Source organism: Staurois parvus, unplaced genomic scaffold, assembly GCF_062004578.1.
Source record: "Staurois parvus isolate SC_StPar_1 unplaced genomic scaffold, SC_StPar_1.0 ptg000845l, whole genome shotgun sequence".
Lineage (NCBI taxonomy): Eukaryota > Metazoa > Chordata > Amphibia > Anura > Ranidae > Staurois > Staurois parvus.
In genome coordinates this window covers 3,317,501-3,340,728 of record NW_028318641.1, presented here as the reverse complement: position 1 = coordinate 3,340,728, position 23,228 = coordinate 3,317,501, and the positions used below count along the sequence as shown (strand labels likewise).

The window sequence follows — 23,228 nt, the reverse complement described above, 5'->3', positions numbered from 1 at the left end:
TGTATATTTGGAGAACTTTTGTAGGTAATATCTGACCGGCTCATTTTGGGTTTTTTTTCTTATACAGGGATTTATACTTTGCATGTGTGTCTTGTATACCTTCACATGAACTTTGTACAAGCTGAGTTTTCTATTGGGTGCTGTGCTGTAGTCATGGTGTTGGTTATAGATGGAATTATTATATTTAGGTGATCAAACTGCGACTCTAGGACAGTGGTTCTCAACCTTCCTAATGCCGTGACCCTTTAATACAGTTCCTCATGTTGTGATGACCCCCAACCAGGGGCGGACTGACCATTTGGAAACTCGGGCACTGCCCGAGGGCCCGGAATCAGTAAGGGGCCCCATGAGATGCCCCTGGTACCTTTTTCATAGGCTTTTTTGAGTTTGGGCAAGGACACGCGGGCCTCATGATGCCCTACAGCCCGGGGGCCCCATGAGTTGTCAGTCCGCCCCTGCCCTCTACCATAAAATTATTTACCCAGTAATTATAATTCATGAAGTGTCGTTTTACCTCCAATCAGGGGCGGACTGACCATTGGGAAGCTTGGGCACTGCCCGAGGGCCCGGGGTCAGTAAGGGGCCCCATGAGATGCCCCTGGTACCTTTATCATAGGCTTTTTTGAGTTTGGGCAAGGACACAGGGGCCCCATGATCTCCTATTGCCCCGGGGGCCCCATGAGTTGTCAGTCCATCCCTGCCTCCAATACTGCTGCTTTCAACACAGCAGCTGCTTTCTACACAGTAGCTGCTCTTTACACATCGGAAATATGTGTTTTCGATGGTGTTCGGTGACCCCTGTGAAAGGGTCGTTTGACCCCCAAAGGGGTCGTGACTCACAGGTTGAGAACCACTGCTCTAAGGGGTTTATTTACTAAAACTGGAGAGTGCAAAATCTGCTGCAGCTCTGCAGAGAAACAAATCCGCTTCCAGGTTTTATTTCCAAAGCTTGATTGAACAAGCTGAAGTTAGAAGTTTTTTGGCTCCCGTGCACAGCTGCACCAGATTCTGAGCGCTCCATTTTTAGTAAATCTCCCCCTTAGGCCCCTTTCACACTGGTGTTCCGTATGTCCGTTTTTCATCTGTCTGTTTACGGATGAAAAATGGACCCCCATGTATTTCTATGGACTTGCGGATGTAAATGGATGAACATCTTTTTATATCCGTTTTTTGGAAGAGAAGAAAACCGGAACGGACAAAAAACTGATGTAAATGGACCAAAAACGGATGTAAACGGATGAAAAAAATGGATGTAAGCAAATGAAAAGAACGGATGTAAACTCATCAGTTTTTTCTTTGAAAAAAAGTGACTGAACTGAAGAAAAAAATGGAATGGCTGTGTGAAAGGACCCTTAAGCTGCTTTCACACTGAGGAGTTTTTGATGTGCTTTTGTGTTACAAAAAAAAGCACCTAAAAAGCTCAAGAAAAATGATTCCCTATGTATGTGAATGAATATCTATGTATGTTTTCACACTGATGCGTTGGGCTTGTGGGGTGGTGTAAAAACTCCTGCTTGCAGCATCTTTGGGGCATTTTTAACCTCTTTCCCACTGCCCTATAGCAGATATACTGCTACAGGGCAGCAGGGGTGCCCAAAATCATCTATGTGTGTATATGTATTATATATATATATATATATATACACATACATACACCGTATGTGATTTTGCATTTCCGGGTAGGGGGCACACGCACGCCGCTATTCGCTAGGCCTCGCCTGTTGATCACTGGGTCCCGGCCGGTGATTACTCGGCAGCACCCGGTGATCGCCAAGCATTACCGAGGGGGGAGAGAACTGTATATAAACAATACAGTTCTCTCCTGTCAGCTCCTGCACATTGCTTTGTATGGCTCTGCATAGCAGAGCCATACAAAGCAGTGTGCTTACAGTTGAAAACACACACACAGCTTACAGTAAAACAGCACACAGTTAACCCTTTGATCGCTCCAGATGTTAACACCTTCCTGCCCAGGGCCATTAGTACAGTGTCAGTACTTTTTATTAGCACCGATCACTGTATTGGTGTCACTAGGGATGTCAGTGACACCAAGTCAGTTCCCCCCCCAGTGTCAGAATGTCTGCCGCAGTCCCGCTATAAGTCGCTGATCGCCACCATTACTAGTAAAAAAAAAATCCCATTAGATAAACCACAATTTGTAGACGCTATAACTTTCACGTAAACCAATTAATTTACTCATATTGGGATTTTTTTTTTTAGCAAAGACATGGAGCAGAATACATTTTGGCCTAAATTTATGACTAAATTTATTTTTTTTACTGGACATGTTTAATAGCAAAAAGTAAAAAATATTGTTTTTTTCTCAAAATTGTCGGCCTTTTTTAATTTTTTTTATAGCGCAAAATATAAAAACGCACAGGCAATCAAATACTACCGAGAAAAGCTCCATTTGTGGGGGGAAAAAAAGGACGAAAATTTCATTTGTGTACAGCGTTGCATGACTGCGCAATTGTCAGTTAAAATAACACAGTGCTGTAATGCAAAAAATGGCCTGGTCAGGAAGGGGGGGGGGGGGATTTTCTGGGTGGCAAGTGGTTAAAGAGTTTAAAAACAAAAGCCTCTTCCCATTGAAATCAATGAAAAGCGCCTCAAAACCACCTCTGAGAAGCATTTTTGGTGCAGTTTTTAAGTCACTTTAAAAAACACTCAGTAATATGACAACCAGTGGGACGTTCGTCATTCCGGGTGGACATCATATGACTTCCTCCTAGAACGCACCTTGTGTGCAGCCGTGAGGTTATGCTGCGGCATGATCTGTCACTGGCTGTGTCCACCGGACATAGCTGATGACTGATCACTGTACCGGCCAGCTGCCAGTACCATGTGATCGCTGTGACCAATCACAGCAGATCTCATGACAACTGTAAACAGTGAATGGCTTCCTTGCATGCCATTCATTGCTTACAGTTGGGTTGCTAACGCTGATTGGTCACAGTCCATCACAGCCCATCTGTACCACGTGATTAGCTGTGGCCAATCACAGCTAATACAACCATACATACTGAATACAGTTTTCATTTAGTAAAAATTTTTATTTATTTTAGGGGAATTTACTGGTATAAGCAAGCATAATGTGTGAAAAAGAAAAAAATCCTGATCACTTGCCCAGAGTAGTACAGTGCTACTATGGTAACACTGTATTGCTCTGGTCACAGAACTAATAAAAAAAAGGTTTTAACATACTGTCATCAGTTAGTGTCTCTGATCACTGACACACCAGGTATATGATGACACTGTACTGCACTGGTGACAGTATGTTAAAAAAGAAAGTGAAAAAAACATTTTTAATTTCTTCATTTTCCAAAGTATTACGACAAAAAATCTAGAACTTCTAAAATACTCGCCATGCCTCTTACCAAATATTTTGGACTGTCTACTTTCCAAAAAGGGGTCATTTGAGGGATAATTGTGATGTCCTGACATTTTTGGGCCTAAAGAAATGAGATTGGCCGTCAGTACATCAGGATTGATCGATTTTCAGATATATACCATAGTTTGTAGAAGCTATGCCTTTCCTACCAACTAAATAATATACATTGATTTGAGTGATTTTCACCAAAGAAATGTGGCAGAATACATTTTGGCCTATATATTTTAAAGAGATTATTTATTTGCAAATTTGTATAACAGAAACAAAGAAATAGAGGTTTGTTTTTTTCCCAAAATTTGTTCATTTATTTAGCAAAAAAAAAAAAACCCAGTGATTATTAACCACTTCCCACCCACCGTATAGGGAGGATGATGTCCTTCCACTCTAGCTGTGCATGCACACTCCCCAGGGGCGCTCGGTGTGGTGATCAGTGGTGCGCTGTGCAGAGCATTATAGAGCCAATGACGTTGGCTCTGCCATGTGATCAGCTGTGTCCAATCACAGCTGATCACATGTAAACAGGAAATGCCAGTTATCAGCAGTCCTCTTCTCATGCTGACAGCGCATGAGGAGAGGAGAGCCAGTAAGCGGCATCCCTCAGAGGGGACATCTACACTGATAATCAGGGCACTGATCATCTTTTTCCTGATTATGAGTGCTGCCTTTCAGTGCCCATCAATGCCAGATATCAGTGCCAAATATCAGTGTCCATCAATGCCACATATCCGTGCCCATTAGAGCTGCCTTTCGCTGCCCATTAGTGATACCCATCGGTGCCGCCTATCAGTGCCTCCTCACCAGTGCAGTCTACCAGTGCCCATCACTGCCCCCTATCAGTGCCTATCAATGCTACATATCAGTGCCAATCAAAGCTGCCTTTCACTGCCTATTAGTAATGCCTATCAATACCTCCTCATCAGTGCAGTCTATCAGTACCCATCAGTGACACTTATCAGTGACAGTCAGTGCCACCTATCAGTACCCATCAGTGATGCCTGTCAATGCCCATCAGTGCCACGTATCAGTGCAGTCTATCAGTACACATCAGTGCCACCTATCATTGCCAGTCAGTGCCGCATATCAGTGCCCATCAATGATGCTTGTCAGTACCCATCAGTGCTGCCTATCAGTGCAGCCTCATCAACACACATCAGTGAAGGAGAAAAATGACTTATTTACAACATTTTATAACAGAAACTAAGAAAAACTTTTTTTTTCCCCAAAAAAATGTTGTCTTTTTTAGTTTGTTTATCATAAAATAAAAACCCCAGTGGTGAGTAAAGACCAACAAAAGAAAGCTCTATCTGTCTCAAAAAAATGATAAAAATTTGGTGTGGGTGCAGTGTTGTATGACCGCGTAATCGTCATTCAAAGTGCGACAGCACTGGAAGCTGAAAATTGGCCTGGGCAGGAATGGGGTGAAAGTGCCCGGTAGGCAAGTGGTTAAATACCACCAAAAGGAAGCTGTATTTGTGTGAAAAAAAAATTATACAAATTTGGTTTGGGTACAGTGCTGCATGACTGCGCAATTGTCATTGAAAGTGTCACAGAACTGAATATTGGCCTTGGCAGGAAGGGGGTGAAAGTGCCCGGTACTGAAGCGGCTATCCACATGATCAATTCCTGTTCCACAAACAGCCCTCTTTTACGGCAAGACAGAAGAGCAGCCTTTCTGAACCTTTTCAACACAGAGGAACCCTTGAAATAACTTTCCGGTCTCAGGGAACCCCTGCTAAAAATGACTACATCTGCAACTCATGATACATAGTGTGATGGTCAGTGGAAATGATGCTCCTTACACTTTTCATTGGGAAGAATTCTCCCCTTTACAGATTGATAAAAAGATCAATGGTGTCAGTGGGAACTTATCTGAGAGGCAGAAACTTCTCATTGCTCAAGGACCCACCTCTGGAGGAACCCTAGGGTTCCAAGGAACCCCGATTGAGAAACCCTGGTCTATCGTGTGCATAGACATGGAGGGGAGTTTAGAGGCAGAGAAAAAAAAAGCTCAAATGCCTATAAAAGCAGAGTTTCCTCTAGCAACCCCTGGAGGAACCCAAGTTAACAATCTCTACAGTAGAGTGAAACAACAGTAGAAAGTTCAAATATTTTGTGAATATACCATTTATACCAGTCTTATTTCTGTTTTGTCTTTTGATTTTACAGATGATTTGAGATGTTGACAACCTGTGCGTCAAGGTGGATGGGCCCCAGCCAAATATGGCTTCTGAACTCTGCCAGACCATCATTGTGGCCAAGTTGGAAAGGCACAAAAATCTCTTCTTAAATTATCGAAACCTAAACCATTTTCCTCTGGAGCTGCTGAAGGATGAAGGGCTTCAGTATCTTGAGAGGCTTTACATGAAGAGAAACTCATTAACCACACTGGTAGGTATTGCACGGAAAAAGTATAAAGTTTTTATTTTTTTTACTGCTTCTGTTGTAGTTTTTCAAGTTGCATCAAGGTTACGCAGTTACATAGTTTTGTAAATCCCGTGTTTTGGAAAGCCATTATTAACTAAATTGTGAGAAGGTTACCAAAATGATGGGCTTTTACTGGACATGGAGGAAATTCCAAGAGTTGCTGGACTTTTGCATTTACAGTCTGTATGAAAAAGAATGCCCCCCCCCCCCCCACCTTTAAAATAATCACATGTTGTTGCTTTGCAGTCTGATATGAAGACAGACACAATTTTTGTTTTATCCAGCTGTAATTACTCAATACAACTTATAACATCAAAGTGCAAGATATAATACCAACATGTCAGAATTTTTTTTAATTCAAAAACAGAATCACTGAGTTGGAAAAAGGATCTACCGCTCCCCCCCCCTCCTAAAAATGACTTGTAAACTCATTCAGGTGTAGCTAATCACCTTCTCAATGGCACACAAAGCCATTTGACTTTCAACTGTGATCAGCTGTAGTCATTTTGATTAGTTCAGCATGAAAAGAGCTGTCAGGAATGGACTCGCCAATGGTGGTGGGACTCACCTGCCTTGTGGGCTGCAGTACCAGGGCTGGCCAGCGGGTGCTCTCAACAACCAGAAGCTCACTCCTGCAGTCAGCCATCACCTGAGGCTGATTGCAGGAGGTGTACTTAAGGAATGGCCAGACCTGCAGTCAGTGCCTTGGTGTTTTTTTCCCATGTGCCCTGTTTCCTGTATCCTGTCTCCTGCCTGCTCGACTCTCCTACTTGACTCTGACTCTGTGTCAGGGCCTGGACTTGAACCTGGGCCTTCTACGGTGGGAGGCAATGTTTCTTCTCACTGAGCCACCTGGAATGCTGGACAGCTCCCTTGACAATTCTTTGGATGATCCTGCCTTGGCCCTGCTTGTCTTGAACCTTGAATTCCTTGCTCCTCCCATGAACTTCCTATAAAGGCCATGTCCTTGCACTTCCTCCTTGCCAGATTATTGTGCCTTCCAGCCAATATCCCGCTTCTCTGTCCTGGTGCCGTCTACATCTTCGCTACCGACCTTTGGCTTTGTTACTGACTACGATTTTGTCTCATCCTCATCTGCTACCACTTGTGACCGACCCTTGGCTTGTGACTGACTCTGCTACTGTCTGATCCCTAAACTGTTTGATCCACTATCGGTTTCCAGCTGGTTCATTCCCTGGTGGGGTGAGCCTGAGATCTGCGACCTGGTATTAACACGCAGCCAATTCCATCTCCACCATTAGGAGCTCTAGGGAAAACCGGTTAATACTTAGACCCCGCACCTCAGGTGAGCCTGCGTCATTCCCAGGGTTATCCACTGGTGTACCAACCCTGCTGGTTTCAGGGAAGCCTTACAACTGCTGTAGCAATTGGTCTCTGAACCTGACCTTACACCGTGAAACTCTGACTCTGATAGAACTCCGCCTGCACTGACCCCGGCTATTCCTGACCATTCTTCTGCCTGCTCCCTTTGAACCTTTCTGCCTGATTGTTCCTGACCCGGCCTGCCTGACCACTCCACCTCTTCAGCCCCGACTGCACCTGTACCTATTAGTTTAAGGTTTGTTTTGTTTTTCACTGTGTTTATTTATTTTGTGCAGCTCATAATAAATATTATTATTTAATCATTTCTGAAGCCTGCTGTTTCCCTGTGTCAGTCCTCACATCTCTGGTCATACCTGAATCCCTGACAAGAGCTTTCCTGGAGCATTTCAGTCCCTGGTAGTGCAACTAAAGCAAACAATTCACTATAGGTGGCAAGGCACTGTCAAAAGATCTCCTGGGTAAGGTTGTGGACAAGCACAAGTCAGGAAATGGATACAAAAAAAATGTCAAATGCTTTATCAATACTTAGAAGCAAAGTGAAGTCTATTATTAAGAAGTGGAAGGTATTTGGTACAACACACACCTTCCCTGGATCTGGACATTGCTCCAAGCTGGATGAAAGGGCCAGGAGGAAACTGGCCAGACAGGCTACCAGGAGGCTTACAGCAACTATGAAGCTGTGTCAGGAATTGAGGACAAAGAGTGGTCATTGTTTGAATGTGACAATATCACAAATCCTCCACAAATGTGGCCTGTATTGGAGGGTTGCAAGAAAAAAGTCGCTCCTCAAGAAAGTCCACATGCAGTCACCACTGAGCTTTGCCAAAACGCACCTTGAAGATTGTGAGGTCACATGGAAGAAGGTGTTCTGGTCAAACGAGACTAAAATTGAATGATTTGTCCTCAACACTAAATGATATGTTTTTCAGACATCCAATCCAGCTCACCATCCAAATCCCACCATTCCTGCAGTAAAGCATGGAGGGGGGAATATCTTGTTGTTATTATTATTATTATACAGTATTTATAAAGCGCCAATGGTTCGCTCAGCGCTGTACATTACAAAGGGGGACAGAACATGTGACAGAACAATACCAATACAATGCAAAACATGAGGGGATCGAGGGCCCTGCTCTTTCGAGCTTACAATCTAGGAGACATGAGGGGATGTTATGGGGGGTTTCCCTGCAGCACTTGTCAGGATAGAAGGAAAAATGGTTGGGGCAAAAAAGGGCAGATTCTTGAGGAAAATCTGCTGCCCTCTACCAGAGAGTTGTCAATGAGAAGGTTTACCTTCCAACATGACAATGACCCAAAGCACACAGCAAAAATGAGCGCACAATGGTTTGAGGAGAAAAAGGTAAATGTCCTTGCATGGCCTAGTCAGAGCCCAGACCTAAACCCCATTGAAAGTCTGTGGAATGACTTGAAGACTGCAGTCCACAAATGGTCACCATCAAATTTAACTGAACTTGAGCCGTTCTGCAAAGAAGAGCGGGCAAATATGGCAAAGTGTAGATGTGCAAAGTTAGAGGCCTATCCCAACAGACTGAAGGCTGGATTAAAGCAAACGGTAGTTCAACAAAATACTGACACAAGGGGGGGTGATCCTTTTTAAATTTCAGTGATTCTGTTTTTGAATTTTTTTATTTTTTTTTCTGACATGTTGGTGCTTTATCCTTCACTTGGATGTTATAGGCTGCACTGAGTAAATACAGCTGAATAAAACAAAAAATGCATCTGTCTTCATTTCAGGCTGCAAAGCAACAAATATGTGATTATTTTGAAAGGGGGGGAGGATTCTTTTCTATACCTACTGTATGAGTTTTTGATTTGTCAGCAGATTTACGTGGTCTTTTAATGATGAACACTAATATCTGATCAGATTCAAACTCAAAACCCAAAATGTGACTTGGGTAAGACCACATAAATGGTTGCAATTCCATTTTTTGTATGCTGCACCAAAGTGACTGTGTCCCTAAAGCAAGGAGACCGCTTAGGCAACGACTAGTGAATGTTAAGCAAGCTCTTCCTATGGGGATGATGTTCCTATGCAAGGCCATATTTTTTCCTTTGATAATGTGTTCATATGATCATGGCTGTATTTAAAGAGGATTTCCAACACCCCCCTCCTCCGTTCCAAAATTTAACTCAGCAGCAACAAATACTGGACATCTTTTTAATTCACACTATGTTTCCACATTATATACTACACCACCGGATTTTGGCTCAGATGTGGTGGTGAGCTAAAGTTCATATTAAGTCATCACATGATAGCGGGCTGCTGGCCCAATCAGTTGCATGCTGGAATTTACTTGTCCTGCGGCCATACATAACAAGGGAGCGGATTGCTGCCTGGTGTTACTCTCCAAATATGGCCTTTGTTATGTGCAGCTGCATTGTGGGGAATTTCCTGGCCGCAGCTGATTGGGCCGGAAGCCTATCATGTGATAGCTTCCCGTGAACCTTGGCTCATCACTACTGCTGAGGACTTGTGCCAAAATACAGTGAAGTAGCCAAAGGGATAGAAGGGTACAGGGTGCTACCTGCAATAGAGCTTTTCAGTCCGTGCTTGGCTCTGACATGACATTTTTAGTAAGCCCTTCATTACCCCACTCTCCATTGGGGTAGATCATGAGGAGAGGCTCTGATGGACAGAGGTAGCTCATCACTACTCGGTAGGGACGCAAGAGAAAAATGGGTAAAAAAAAGTTCTTCATTTAGCACCACCTGTGGTACTGACTCCTAAAGTGATTGTAAAGTCTGAAGGTTTGTTACCGTCATACAGTAAAAAACCTGTGTACAGCTCCCCCTTCAGCCCCCTCTAATACTTACCTGAGCCCCATCTTGATCCAGTGATCTGCACGAGAGCCTTGGCTCTCCTAGGTCTCTCTCTCATTGGCTGAGACACAGCAGTGGGATCCATTGAGGAGGGAGCGGGGGGTGGGAACGAGCCATGCTCTGTATGTCTTATGGACATACAGGGCCAGTTCAGGAAGGCGAGCATGCACAAGTACCCCCGGGGTTGGGTCCAGGCGTGCCAGCAGGGCACCCATGAAAAAGAGGATCAGGGCTGCTCTGTGCAAAACCATTACACAGAGTAGGTAAGTACAACATGTTTGTTATTTTACCACTTGCCAACCGCACTATAGCCGAATGATGGCTACATCGCGGTTGTCCAGTTCTGGGAGGGTGTCCTATGATGTCCTCCCAGAGCGCGCCTTCGAGGGGTGCGCACCAGGCGATCTCTGCGATCGCTGTGTCCAATAGAAACAGCTGATCACATGATGTGGTAAAAGGCCAATCACAGCAGCCTTTTACCACGTGATCAGCTCTGTCCAATGACACAGCAGATCACCGGTAAATGCAGTTGCCGGTTATCGGCTGCACTTTCCTCACGCTGTCACAGACAGCAATTATCAGAGGACGGATCGGCACCGATCATCAGGGCACTGATGATCAGTGCCCAGCACTGCCACCCACCAGTGCCTAGTAGTGCCACCCACCAGTGCTCATCAGTGCTGCCAGTCAGTGCCACCCATCAGTGCTGCCAGTCAGTGTCGCCTATCAGTGCCTATCATTGTTGTATATCAGTGCTGCCTATCCGTACCACCTCATCAGTGCCCATCAGTGCTGCCTATCAGTGCAGTCTCATCAACACACATCAGTGAAGGAGAAAAAGTACCTGTTTGGAAAATTTTATAATAGAAACAAAGAAAAACTTTTCTTTTTCAAAGTTTTTGCTCTTCTTTTTTTGTTTATAGTGCAAAAAATAAAACACCCAGCGGCAATTAAATACCACCAAAAGAAAGCTGTATTTGCGTGAAAAAAATTGGCCTGATTAGGAAGGGGGTACAAGTGCCGGGTAGGCAAGTGGTTAATTTAAAAAAAAAAATGAACCTTTACAGTCACTTTAGTGCCAGTATACTTGGTATAAAAACACATTTCCTCAAATGCAATATGTTTGGCATTTAGGCTACATACACCCAGCCGTAAGAATTTTACTGATCATATAGGCTTCCGATTGCCCAACGGATCAAATTCAAAATGCTTACACTGACGTACAAAGCTGTCCATAATACTGCCCCAAATTACATCACCGACCTGATATCCAAATACCACCCAACACGTCCTCTTCGCTCCTCACAACACCTCCTACTCTCCAGTTCCCTGGTCTCCTCCTCCCATGCCCGCCTCCAGGACTTCTCCAGGGCATCGCCCATCCTCTGGAACTCCCTACCCCAATCCATCAGACTATCACCTACTCTCCTCTCCTTTAGGTGCACCCTGAAAACTTATCTCTTCCGGGAAGCCTACCCCGCCCCCTGCTAATTGCTGATCTCCTCCTACCACTTCATCCCCCACAGCTTTTCCTCCTGTACCACCATCCCCTCCCTCCTAGATTGTAAGCTCCAAGGAGCAGGGCCCTCGAACCCCTCGTGTATTGTATTGTTACTGTATTGTCTCATGTACTGTCCCCCATTGTAATGTACAGCGCTGAGCAAACTATTGGCGCTTTATAAATACTGTATAATAATAGGCAAGGTGTTTCTGGAACAAAAGATTCTGCGTAAATGATCAGTAAAATTCTTTCCTTTAAAATATGTTTCTACGGCTGGTTCACGCCACATGCGGGGGGACTGTGTTGGATGGCTATTCCAGCGCACTCCCACAGCATGGACAAGGCAAAATGCCTTGTTTCCTATGTGCCCAGTTCACACCACTGGGGGTGTGCATGCACTGTGCACTTAAAAAAAAAAAAAAAAAGTACTGTGTGCAGTTCTTTTTATCAGCACAGCGTGGTGCAAGGTCACTGCCATTTGAGCGGTGGACTGATGCATAAAATTCTTCATCCTCCTGTTTTTTTTTTCAGTACCAGAATGCACTCTTTGTATCTATGTATACAGGTAGCCATGCATTTACATGTGTTTACATTCGTAAGTACAGTTGCAAGAAAAAGTATGTGAACCCCTTGGGATTACATGGAGTTTTGCATGAATTGGGCATAAAATGTGCTCTGAACGTCATCTAAGTCACAACAATAGAAGAACACAGTCTGCTGAACATAATACTACACAAACATTAGATGCTGCCATGGTTTAATTGCACATAACATGTAAACATTCACAGTGCAGGGAGGAAAAAGTATGGGAACCTTTGGACTTAATAACTGGTTGACCCTCCTTTGGCAGCAATAACCTCAACCAAACGTTTCCTGTAGTTGCAGATCAGACCTGCACAACGATCTGGAGTCATTTTGGACCACTCCTCTTCACAAAACTGTTTCAGAGTAGCAATAATCTTGGGATGTCTGGTGTGAATCGCTCTCTTAAGGTCATGCCACAGCATTTCAATCGGGTTGAGGTCAGGACTCTGACTGGGCCACTCCAGAAGGCGTATTCTGTGCTGTTGCAGCCATTGTTTTGTTGAATTACTTGTATGCTTTGGGTCATTGTCCTGTTGCATCACCCATCCTCTGCGGAGATTCAGTTGGCGGACAGATGGTCGTACGTTTTCCTGCAAAATGTCTTGATAAACTCTAGAATTCATTTTCCCATCAATGACAACAATCCGTCCAGGCCCTGAGGCAGCAAAGCAGCCCCAAACCATGATGCTCCCTCCGCCATGTTTTACAGTGGGAATGAGGTTTTGATGTTGGTGTGCTGTGCCTTTTTTTCTCCACACATAGTGTTGGGTGTTCTTCCCAAACAACTCAATCTTGGTTTCATCTGTCCACAGTATATTTTGCCAGTAGTGCTGTGGAACATCCAGGTGCTCTTTTGCAAACTTCAAACGTGCTGCAATATTCTTTTTGGACAGCAATGGCTTCCTCCGTGGTGTCCTCCCATGTACTCCATTCTTGTTTAATGTTTTCCTTATTGTAGATGTGTCAACAAAAATGTTAGCATGTGCCAGAGATTTCTGTAGGTCTTTAGCTGACACTCTGGGATTCTTCTTTACCTCATGCAGCATTCTGCGCTGTGCTCTTGCAGTCATTTTTACAGGACGACCACGCCTAGGGAGAGTAGCAACAGTGCTAAACTTTCTCCATTTGTAGACAGTCTGTCTTACCATGGACACATGAACATCAAGGCTTTTGGAGATACTTTTGTAACCCTTTCCAGCTTCATGCAAGTCAACAATTCCTGATCGTAGGTCTTCTGAGAGCTCTTTTCTGCGAGGCATGGTTCACATCAGACAGTGCTTCTTGAAACCAGTAAACCCAAAACAGGTGTGTGTTTTTTAAGGGCAGGACAGCTGTCAGCAACACATCCAATATCATCACACTGATTGGAGTCAAGGTTGGCTCACTCCTGGCTCCAATTAGCTCTGGGAGAAGTCATTAAGCTAGGGCCTCACATACTTTTTTCTCCCTGCACTGTGAATGTTTACATGTTATGTGCAATTAAACCATGGCAACATCTAATGTTTGTGTAGTATTATGTTCAGCAGACTGTGTTCTTCTATTGTTGTGACTTAGATGACGTTCAGAGCACATTTTATGCCCAATTCATGCAAAACTCCATGTAATTCCAAGGGGTTCACATACTTTTTCTTGCAACTGTACATAAAATGCATGTCTTCAGGCGTGAATATTTAGATTTAGATGCATATCCACTTGTGTACATGTCCCCATAGAAAACAATATACCTCCATTCAGATCCGTAATTAAAGGAAATGTTTTGAAATGTGTTCTTAAACGTGCATGAGACCTTGAATCAGATCATGTTGCTGTTTATAGAGCAATTGAACATTTTTCATTTTTCTTTATCTTTTTTTATTATATGCAGCATGATTTGTAACACATAGAGCAGAAGGACATGAACATTCAGAGTTATGCCAGGGCTGCAAATCCAAGGACAATATGGAGGAGTTACATCACATGTGATTCGCACAGGAATCGCACCACCATTCCTGTGCAAATCACATGCGATTTCTGTGCAGTGCAATTTGAGCCATACATTTTGTATAGCTCAAATCGCACCGCATTCGCACCGAAATCATGCAGGACCTTTTTTTTGTCCGCACCAGAATCGGATCGCATGGATGTTCACACCCATGTGATCCGATTCTGCAAATTGCACCACATTTTGCAAACTGATTTTGGGGTGTCTTTAATATTCACACCTGCAGAGGTTCGCATGAATAGGGTGCGATTTTGATGTGGTGTGGGAATCACACAGAAACCTGTGCGAATTCCACATCGCATCAGTGTGAACCGACACTAAAACTGGAGCACACAGAATCAGGTGCAGCTGTAACTTTGGGTGGGGGGCCCATGGAACACAGCTCACTTTGGAGAGGTGGGGAGACCCCTGTCTCAGCTCCCATATCCCTCTTATGTATAAATCACCCTGTGCTGTTAGGGGTACAGGGTGGTCTGTCCTAATATTGTGTGGGCTTTGTCTCAGACTGTGTAGACATGTTTAGGAGATGGGGGGGGGGGGGATTGTTCATTGTTTAATGTCATGTGACTGCATCCCATTGTTCTGTTGTTTGTCTGGCTTGGGAGCAAACTATTATGGGATGTTATGTGTATTAGCTTAGTGGGGGGTGTCTCCAGCAGCCCTCCCTGATGGGACTGTCTGCTGGTGTGAAGTTTGAATACCTGTGTGTTACTAAATGTAGATTGCCCCGCCCTGTGTCATTATGCAGGGAGGGGGGATTGTCCCCTGAGTGTATATATTTTGTATCTGTGTTGAAATAAAGTAGTCTACCTCCTGTTTTGCTTCAAGACTGGTGTCATCTAGTCTTGTATGGTCGGCTGTGGTGTCTGGTGTCAGTGTTCGGACTGGGAAGCGGTATTCTTACGGAAGTACCCAAGCGCAGTTTGGGTCCGTTCCGTTACAGTAGCCAATCAACTTGTTCAATTAAGCTTTGACAATAAAACCTGGAAGCTGATTGGTTTCTATGCAGAGCTGCACCAGATTTTGCATTCTCCAGTTTTAGTACAGCAAGCCCTATATAACAGGCTAAATGATTCTAGTAGTGCACGATCCTGACAGGATTCCCCAAATGTCAAGTAGGAAGGGGAACAGCTCAATACACACTTTGGGGGATAGTTATAAAGCAGAGAACTGGTAGTGAATCACTCACTGTCATTTAAAGCTGAACTGTGGTATAAGCAAATATTCTCTAAAATCCATTCATTGTGTGTTCTTGTTTTGAATCTTGGTGAGCTTTGTGTATTTCTTCTTGATTTGTGCAGTCATCCAGTGTGTAACGGAACCGACCCCAGACTGCACTTGGTTACTTCCGTTATAATGCCGCTTCCCCATCCAAACACCGACAACAGACACCACAGCAGACCAAACAAGACTAGATGACACCAGTCCTGAAGTAAACCTTGAAATAGACTAGTTTATTTTAACACATATACAAGATATATACACTCAAGGGAACAACCCCCCCCCTGCATAATTGCATAATGACACAGGGCGGGGCAATCTACATTCAGTAACAAGAGACACACCAACAGGCAGTCCCATCAGGAAGGAAGGCTGCTGCAGACACCCCCCCACCAAGCCAATACACATACACACATACATCCCATAATAGTTTGCTCCCAAGCAAGACACACAATAGAACAATGGGATGCAACCACATGGCATTAAACAATCAACAACCCCCCACCCCGATATTAGGACAGATCACCCTGTACCCCTAACAGGCACAGGGTGACTTACACATAACAGGGATATGGGGAGCTGACACAGGGGTCTCCCTACCTCTCAAAGTGAGGCGTGTTCCATGGACCCCCCACCCAAAGTGACTCCCTTCACACAGTAAAAGACTTTTGTGCAGGAGCTTCCTGTAATAAAGACCGCTCACTGCTGCTCGCTCTCCTTGTGCATGGTGACTGGTCTGGTCTCCGCCCCCTCCTGTAGTTTTCTGCAGGCAGACTGTAATGGGTGGAACCTGCTGAGCCCCTCCCACAGCTCTGCTCTCTGCACAGGCTATGTACAGCACAGTGATTATGTTGATGTTGCCAGGGCCAGGCCAGGATGGGAGGGGGCGAAGCTCTGGGCGGCACAATTCACTGGAGTAAGGGGGGGCGCAGAACAGGTGAAGTGCTGCTAAAACTTTGGACGAGTACATTCAATGTACATAGCTTACCGCAGCCACCGACCGCGATATAATACTTGCAGTCAGAGCCAGAGCTTGCAATGCTGTGCCAAGTGCACTCCTGCACCCAGACCAACCCTTCACTTGCCTGTCAGGCGGAGTGATCTCCACCTGACGGGCTCTTTCTAGTCCCGGCCCAGTATGACATAGAGAGGCCTGGAGGCGAGGTGAGAGAGGAGCGGAGATTGCTGCCACCGGTGCCACCTAGAGGGACCAGCGTGGAACAAGTAAGCAGATGGGCATCTGCAGATGAATTGGTTAGCTCTTTGGAGTTGGGGGTGTGAGGGGTGGTCAGTTCATTGAAATAATGAATTTCATACAAATTCATTAAATCCTTTACGCTGCAGCATGAAGGGGTTTATAAACACTGATACTGGTGCCACTACTGCACCACAAAGGGGTTAATTACCTGCCACTAGTCACTAATGCATCAGTGACCAGTGAGCGGGTAGAACATTAACCCCCTTCATGCTGCATATTACAAATATCATTGGTAATAAGCCACGTGCCGACCTGCCGCAGAACATATACTGCAGTGAGGCAGCAGCTACTGGCACTGCAACGTACCCGTATGACGTTGCTTGTTTTAGGGTTTCGTGCGCACAAGATGGGGGGGGGGGCACAGTTTGCCATCTTCACCCTGGGCACCAGATGACCTTGTCCCGGCACTGGAAGTTGCTACTTTTACAAGGTAATATCTGGGTTTGTAAGTGAATTTGGGGCATGCAAAGTAGAGTTATATCCTTTGTGGCTCCTGAGCGATAGATTTAAATGAAAATGTTTGTTCAGCTTTAATGCACATACCAGGAACATTCACCTACAGTAAATGACCAGATTCTCTGCTTTAGAAATCTAACCCCTTGAGTTCATTGGGCTCTCACACCCTGTTTTAGCCACTCATATGAACTAGGCCTTGAAGAGCCCAAGAGTAATAAGAATACTTGATGATTTGTAAATGACAAATACGGGAGTATTTATGTTTGATGTTTTCTGTAGAAGTATTTTTTTTTATTTCACTGTAGATATCTTCCATAATGTCAGGTTGTACATATTAACACAGGCAGAAATGTGGGAATGAACTATTGTCTTTTTATTTTGCAGCCAGAAAATCTTGCCCAGAAGCTTCCAAATCTGGTTGAATTGTAAGTTACTTTCTTACATGCTGTATTGACATATCTTCACTAGAGGGCAGCAGAACACTACCTGTGTACTCAGCTTGTTTTTGCCAGAGCTATTTTATTTTTATTTCAGGTACTTATATAGCGCCATCAATTTACATATATATTGTACATTCACATCAGTCCCTAACCCTCAAGGGGTGTACAATCTTAGGTCCCTAACTCACATTCATACATACACATATTAGGGACAATTTAGACAGGATCCAATTACCCTACCAGCATGTCTTTGGAGTGTGGGAGGAAACCGGAGTACCCGGAGGAAACCCGCGCAGACACAGGGAGAACATGCAAACTCCAGGCAGGTGGTGCCGTGGTTGGGATTCGAACCAGCGACCCTAGTACTGCCAGGAGGAAGTGCTAACCATTTAGCCACTGTGCTAAATTCACTATATCTGGTCTCCCAGGACCCTGCATTCACTATATCTGGTCTCCCCGGACCCTGCATTCACTATATCTGGTCTCCCCGGACCCTGCATTCACTAAATCTGGTCTCCCCGGACCCTGCATTCACTATATCTGGTCTCCCAGGACCCTGCATTCACTATATCTGGTCTCCCCGGACCCTGCATTCACTATATCTGGTCTCCCCGGACCCTGCATTCACTATATCTGGTCTCCCAGGACCCTGCATTCACTATATCTGGTCTCCCAGGACCCTGCATTCACTATATCTGGTCTCCCAGGACCCTGCATTCACTGGATGTCACCTGTCTTGTAGAACCTCATTTGTTTTCTAACACTACAGGTGGACGGTAAAAGGGACCATGCATGGCCCAGGAGAGAAAACTGTAACTCACTCATCCGGAGAGACCAGATATAGTAAATGCAGGGTCCGGGTAGACCAGATATAGTGAATGCAGGGTCCACGGAGTCCAGATATAGTGAATGCAGGGTCTGGGGAGAGCGGATATAGTGAATGCAGGGTCCGGGGAGACCAGATATAGTGAATGCAGGGTCCGGGGAGAGTGGATATAGTGAATGCGGGGTCCGGGGAGACCAGATATAGTGAATGCGGGGTCCGGGGAAACCAGATATAGTGAATGCGGGGTCCAGGGAGACCAGATATAGTGAATGCGGGGTCCAGGGAGACCAGATATAGTGAATGCAGGGTCCAGGGAGATCAGATATAGTGAATGCAGGGTCCGGGGAGACCAGATATAGTGAATGCAGGGTCGGGGGAGACCAGATATAGTGAATGCAGGGTCCGGGGAGACCAGATATAGTGAAAGCAGGGTCCTGGGTTTAGTAGCACTTTAATAAATGTGGTAAAGCTCTGCTGGCTTCCATCATCCAATCATGTTAGGAGGGCTAGGGGTTAAAGAGTATCTAATTCCTAACCCCAAGGCAGTGTGTATTACAAACATTTGTCATTTTGTTTTCTTTTCATGAATTATTCACACCTTTTTTTTCCCACCTAAATCCTGCTGGTCTCCTTTAGTCTCTTTCAGTCACTTCCTGTTTGTCATTATATGCACTTGCTACAAGTTTGGTTGCAAATCATTGCTCTGAACCAGTTTCCCAGTAGTGACAGTGGTGGACCATGCCAGCAGATGTGTGTTGGTTTGGCCACTTACAGACTCGGTAGGGGCTACATGTGACAGATTGACAATGCAGAAGCACAACTGGGAGACAGTTGTCACCCCATATCAGGAAGTGCTTGAAAAGAGGCCTTTTATGACAGAATCACCAGGAACTGTTTTAAAGCCTTAATGTTTTTTTAACTTAATGCATCCTATGCATTAGGGCAGGGGTGGGCAACCGAGGCCCTTCAGCTGTTGGTGAACTACAAGTCCCATCATGCCTCTGCCTTTGGGAGTCATGCTTGTAACTGTCAGTTTTGCAATGCCTCATGGGACTTGTAGTTCTACAACAGCTGGAGGGCCACAGTTGCCCATTCCTGCATTAGGGTAAAAAAATTTTCTGTGCCTGGGATCCCTTTCAAGCCATCCCTTTCGCCTTGTACTTACCTGAGCCCCATCGCAATCCAGCATGGTGCATGAGAGCAACGGCTCTCCAGACTCTGTCCTTCCTCACAGGGCAGATCCATAGCAGTGGGAGCCAAAGCTGTCAATCAAACTCTGTGATGAGGGGGCGGGGCCATGCCCCACTGTCTGTGTCTATGGATGTAGGCTGAAGTCTATGGGGCACTGGCTGAAAAGGAAAAGCCAGGATCGTTGGCGAGGGACCCGATAAGAGGAGGATCAGGGCTGCTCTGTGCAAAACTATTGCACAGAGCAGGTAAGTATAAGTTGTTTGTTTGTTTTTCTAATTTAAAAAATGCTGAAGGGTTACAAACACTTTTGTATGTTTTCGCATTTTCAAATGGATTACAAGTACTTTTTGAAACAACATTAATTCGAAGTCAGGGGCGGACTGACAATATGGAAACTTGGGCACTGCCCGAGGGCCCGGGGTCAGTAGGGGGTCCCATGAGATGCCCCTGGTACATTTTTCATAGGCTTTTTTGAATTTGGGCAAGGACACAGAGGCCCCATGATCCCCTAATGCCCGGGGGCCCCATGAGTTGTCGGTCCGCCCCTGTTCGAAGTTTTTGTGATTAAAGCCAGTCTTACACGGATTGATATTCAGCCAGTTCAGCAGGGACCAGCCAAATATCGATCTGTGTATGGGCACCCTGGTTGTACACCAATCGATCTATCAATCGACTTATGTACAACCAGCCTGTTGGTTTTTTTCTAGAACGATTATTGCATGCAGCTATAGAAGGAAACTCTAATCATAGTCTTCTGCCAGCAGGGAAGGATACCCCCTAGCAAAGCCCAATAGTTCAGCGGTGGGGATTCCCCCCTCAACTCTGGCTGTGTTGATAGGGCAATAGAGTAATTTTCCTTCCTTCCACCCATGTTGGAAGGGAAGAAAATTGTAAAATCTATGGCCTGCTTATGTTTAGATCTACTTTATTAAAGCTGCTACAAGGGAATGGAAATGTTTGCTGTAAAAACAGTAATAGTACTTTTAGTATACAGGTAGAAATTAGTAACCAATGTGCAGCCAAATTGCAATTATTAATGTGCACCTTATACTGTAGAATACTGTATGTTATCCCTGCTGCCTGACCTGTACAAGGTCGGAAAAGTGATTTCTCTGTCTGGGGGGCAGGATCTATATCAGACTGGCTCATCATAGCCAGACTGATGGATTCTGTACAGTAAGGGTCAGGTCAGCTGGAAGATGTAAGTACTGACACAGGCCCAGCAGTTGGTGGAAAGATTTTTGCTGTTTAAAGGTGCACTTTTTTACAGTTCACGAATAGCCTTTTCCTTGCCCTTTCCACCAAACGTACAGTGACCCATTGGGACTACCAGGGGTGGACTGACAACTCATGGGACCCCCGGGCAATAGGGGTACATGGGGCCCCTGTGTGCTCGCCCACACTCAAACCACACCCAAAAAAGCCTATGAAAGGTACCAGGGGCATCTCACGGGGCCCCTTACTGACAACGGGCCCTCAGGCAGTGCCCGAGTTTCCGAATGGTCAGTCCGCCCTGGGGACTACTCATTCTCAGATATAGAAGTTTGAAATATTTAAATGTTTTCACCTCACTAATAACATTTGCATTGTTGCACCCAATGGGGTGAACTCAATTAAACATGTGCAACACTATTTTTGATGGTGTGGCCCTTTAAAAGGTCCTACTCCAGATTAAAGTAGAACTATAGGCAAAACCTGTTTTTTTTTATAGTGTATGGGAGGGGTATAACCCTCTGTCAGAATTTTTTTCACCATCTGTGTCCCATTGGGGAGAATTTCTTTCACTTCCTGTCCTATAGCCAAACAGGAAGTGAGAGGAAATGCCTGCAAATGAAGAGAATTCCTTGGGGGCCCCCATGTCACCAGAATTAGTGTCCTCATTGAAAGAATTCCCCTCTTTTACTTTTCTGGTGACAACCTAAAATTTGGGATTTTGTTTTACTTTCAATTATTATTACAGGTACTTATATAGCACCATCAATTTACGCAGGGCTTTTCACATACAGGTGTACCTCAGTTTATGAAGTTAATGCTTTCTCCAGGACGTTTTGTATTGCGAAAAATTCGTAAACTGAAACGCAGTTTCCCTTAGGAATGCATTGAAAACCAATTACTCCATTTCGGAGGTCAGAAAAAAGTTTTAAAAAAGTCTCTGTCACTATAGGTCGGTGCCGGTTTTTAAATGTAATTACCGGCTTTTTTTTTCTTCACTATAGCTCAGAGAATCAGCTGTCACTTCCCCCAGCTAAAAGGAAGAAAGTTTCCTTTTAGTTTATTTCCCCAAAAGAAACAATGTTTCCTTTTAGCTTGTTTCCCGAGATAAAAGAAACAAAGTATCCTTTAGCTCCGGGGAAGGTGACAGCTAATTCTGTGAGCTATAGAGAAGAAAAAAAAAAGCCAGCAATTGCATTTAAAAATCGGCACCGACATACACTTCGTATTGCAAAAAAAATTCCTAAAAAATTTGTAAACCGAGGCATTATTTTCAATGGATTTTCATTCGTAAACCAAAAATTGTGTTAGCCGAGGTACACCTGTATATTGTACATTCACATCAGTCCCTAACCCTCAAGGAGCGTACAATCTAAGGACCCTAACTCGTATATATACTAAGGCCATTTTTTTTTTCTAAGACAGGAGTCAATCAACCTATCTGCATGTCTTTGGAGTGTGGGAGGAAACTGGAGTACCTGAAAGAAACCCACACAGGCACAGGGAGAACATGCAAACTCCAGGCAGGTGGTGCCGTGGTTGAGATTTGAACCAACGACCCGAGTACTGCCAGGGGGAAGTGCTAACCATTTAGCCACTGTTTCAATGATAGGGGAAATAGGCTAAATATAGAGAGGGAATCTTCTTATTGGGGCACAGACAGCAATAAATACTGATAAATGTTCTAATCCCTCTCCAGTTTTGCCTTTAGATATACTTTAAATAATCCCTGCCACCAGTTTCAGCAGCTTTACAGAAACGTGGCGGATTCAAGTGGTTCTCAACAGCACCACCCTTACAAAGTGGAGCTACAGCTATTCTAAATGAAAAAAGAATTACCTCCGGCTCAGGGGCGGACTGACAACTCATGGGGCCCCCGGGCAGTAGGGGATCATGGGGCCCCTGTGTCCTTGCCCAAACTCAAAAAAGCCTATGAAAAAGGTACCAGGGGCATCTCATGGGGCCCCCTACTGACCCCAGGCCCTCGGGAAGTGCCCGAGTTTCCAAATGGTCAGTCCGCCCCTGCTCCGGCTTGTAGATAGCAAAACTGGAGGTTGGTGTACAGAGATAGTCAAAGTGCCTGTCTCTGTACGCTGTGTAGCAGAGCGACATGTTTGCTGCCACTCCAATCCTCCCTTTTCACCTGTCTTTGATTGTCAAGGACGCTGTCTGCTTCGCATCTGGCAGGCTTCTAACAACCAGTGAAGCCGACAGCGGGCGCAGCCTAATGGGGCAGCTGAGGGGCTAGTCCTCCATCACACCCACTCTCTCCTTGTGATTAACAGCAGGTAGTGGGCAGATTTTATAGCTAATAGCAGGCTGTCTATTGGCTTTGGATCAGCCCATTGCCTGCTGTCGATCACAAGGGAAGTGGATCTGATGAGGAACTAGTGTCCCCAAATCTCCGTCTGGTTCTGTTCTCCCGGCTTCAAAATGCCTTGACTGCTGTGCCAGTGTAGTGGCAGACATTCTGGCCTCAGACGCCTCCACACTTAGTGCTTGCACCAGATTCATGTACCTGTTTCCAGAAGGTACATGAATCTGTCAGCCCCATTGA

General features: G+C 44.9%; 1 protein-coding gene across 2 annotated transcripts in view; it reads left to right on the top strand.

The window, feature by feature from the left end:
- The window catches only part of LRRC28 (leucine rich repeat containing 28), an 87,020-nt gene that overhangs the window by 25,668 nt on the left and 38,124 nt on the right, over positions 1–23,228 (top strand). For both annotated transcript variants that reach the window (XM_089655545.1, XM_089655544.1), the window contains exons 2-3: positions 5,558–5,779; positions 17,387–17,427. In XM_089655545.1, coding sequence (XP_089511671.1) covers positions 5,612–5,779; positions 17,387–17,427 — 209 coding nt within the window. In that variant the 5' untranslated portion in view covers positions 5,558–5,611. The remainder of the gene's footprint in view (positions 1–5,557; positions 5,780–17,386; positions 17,428–23,228) is intronic.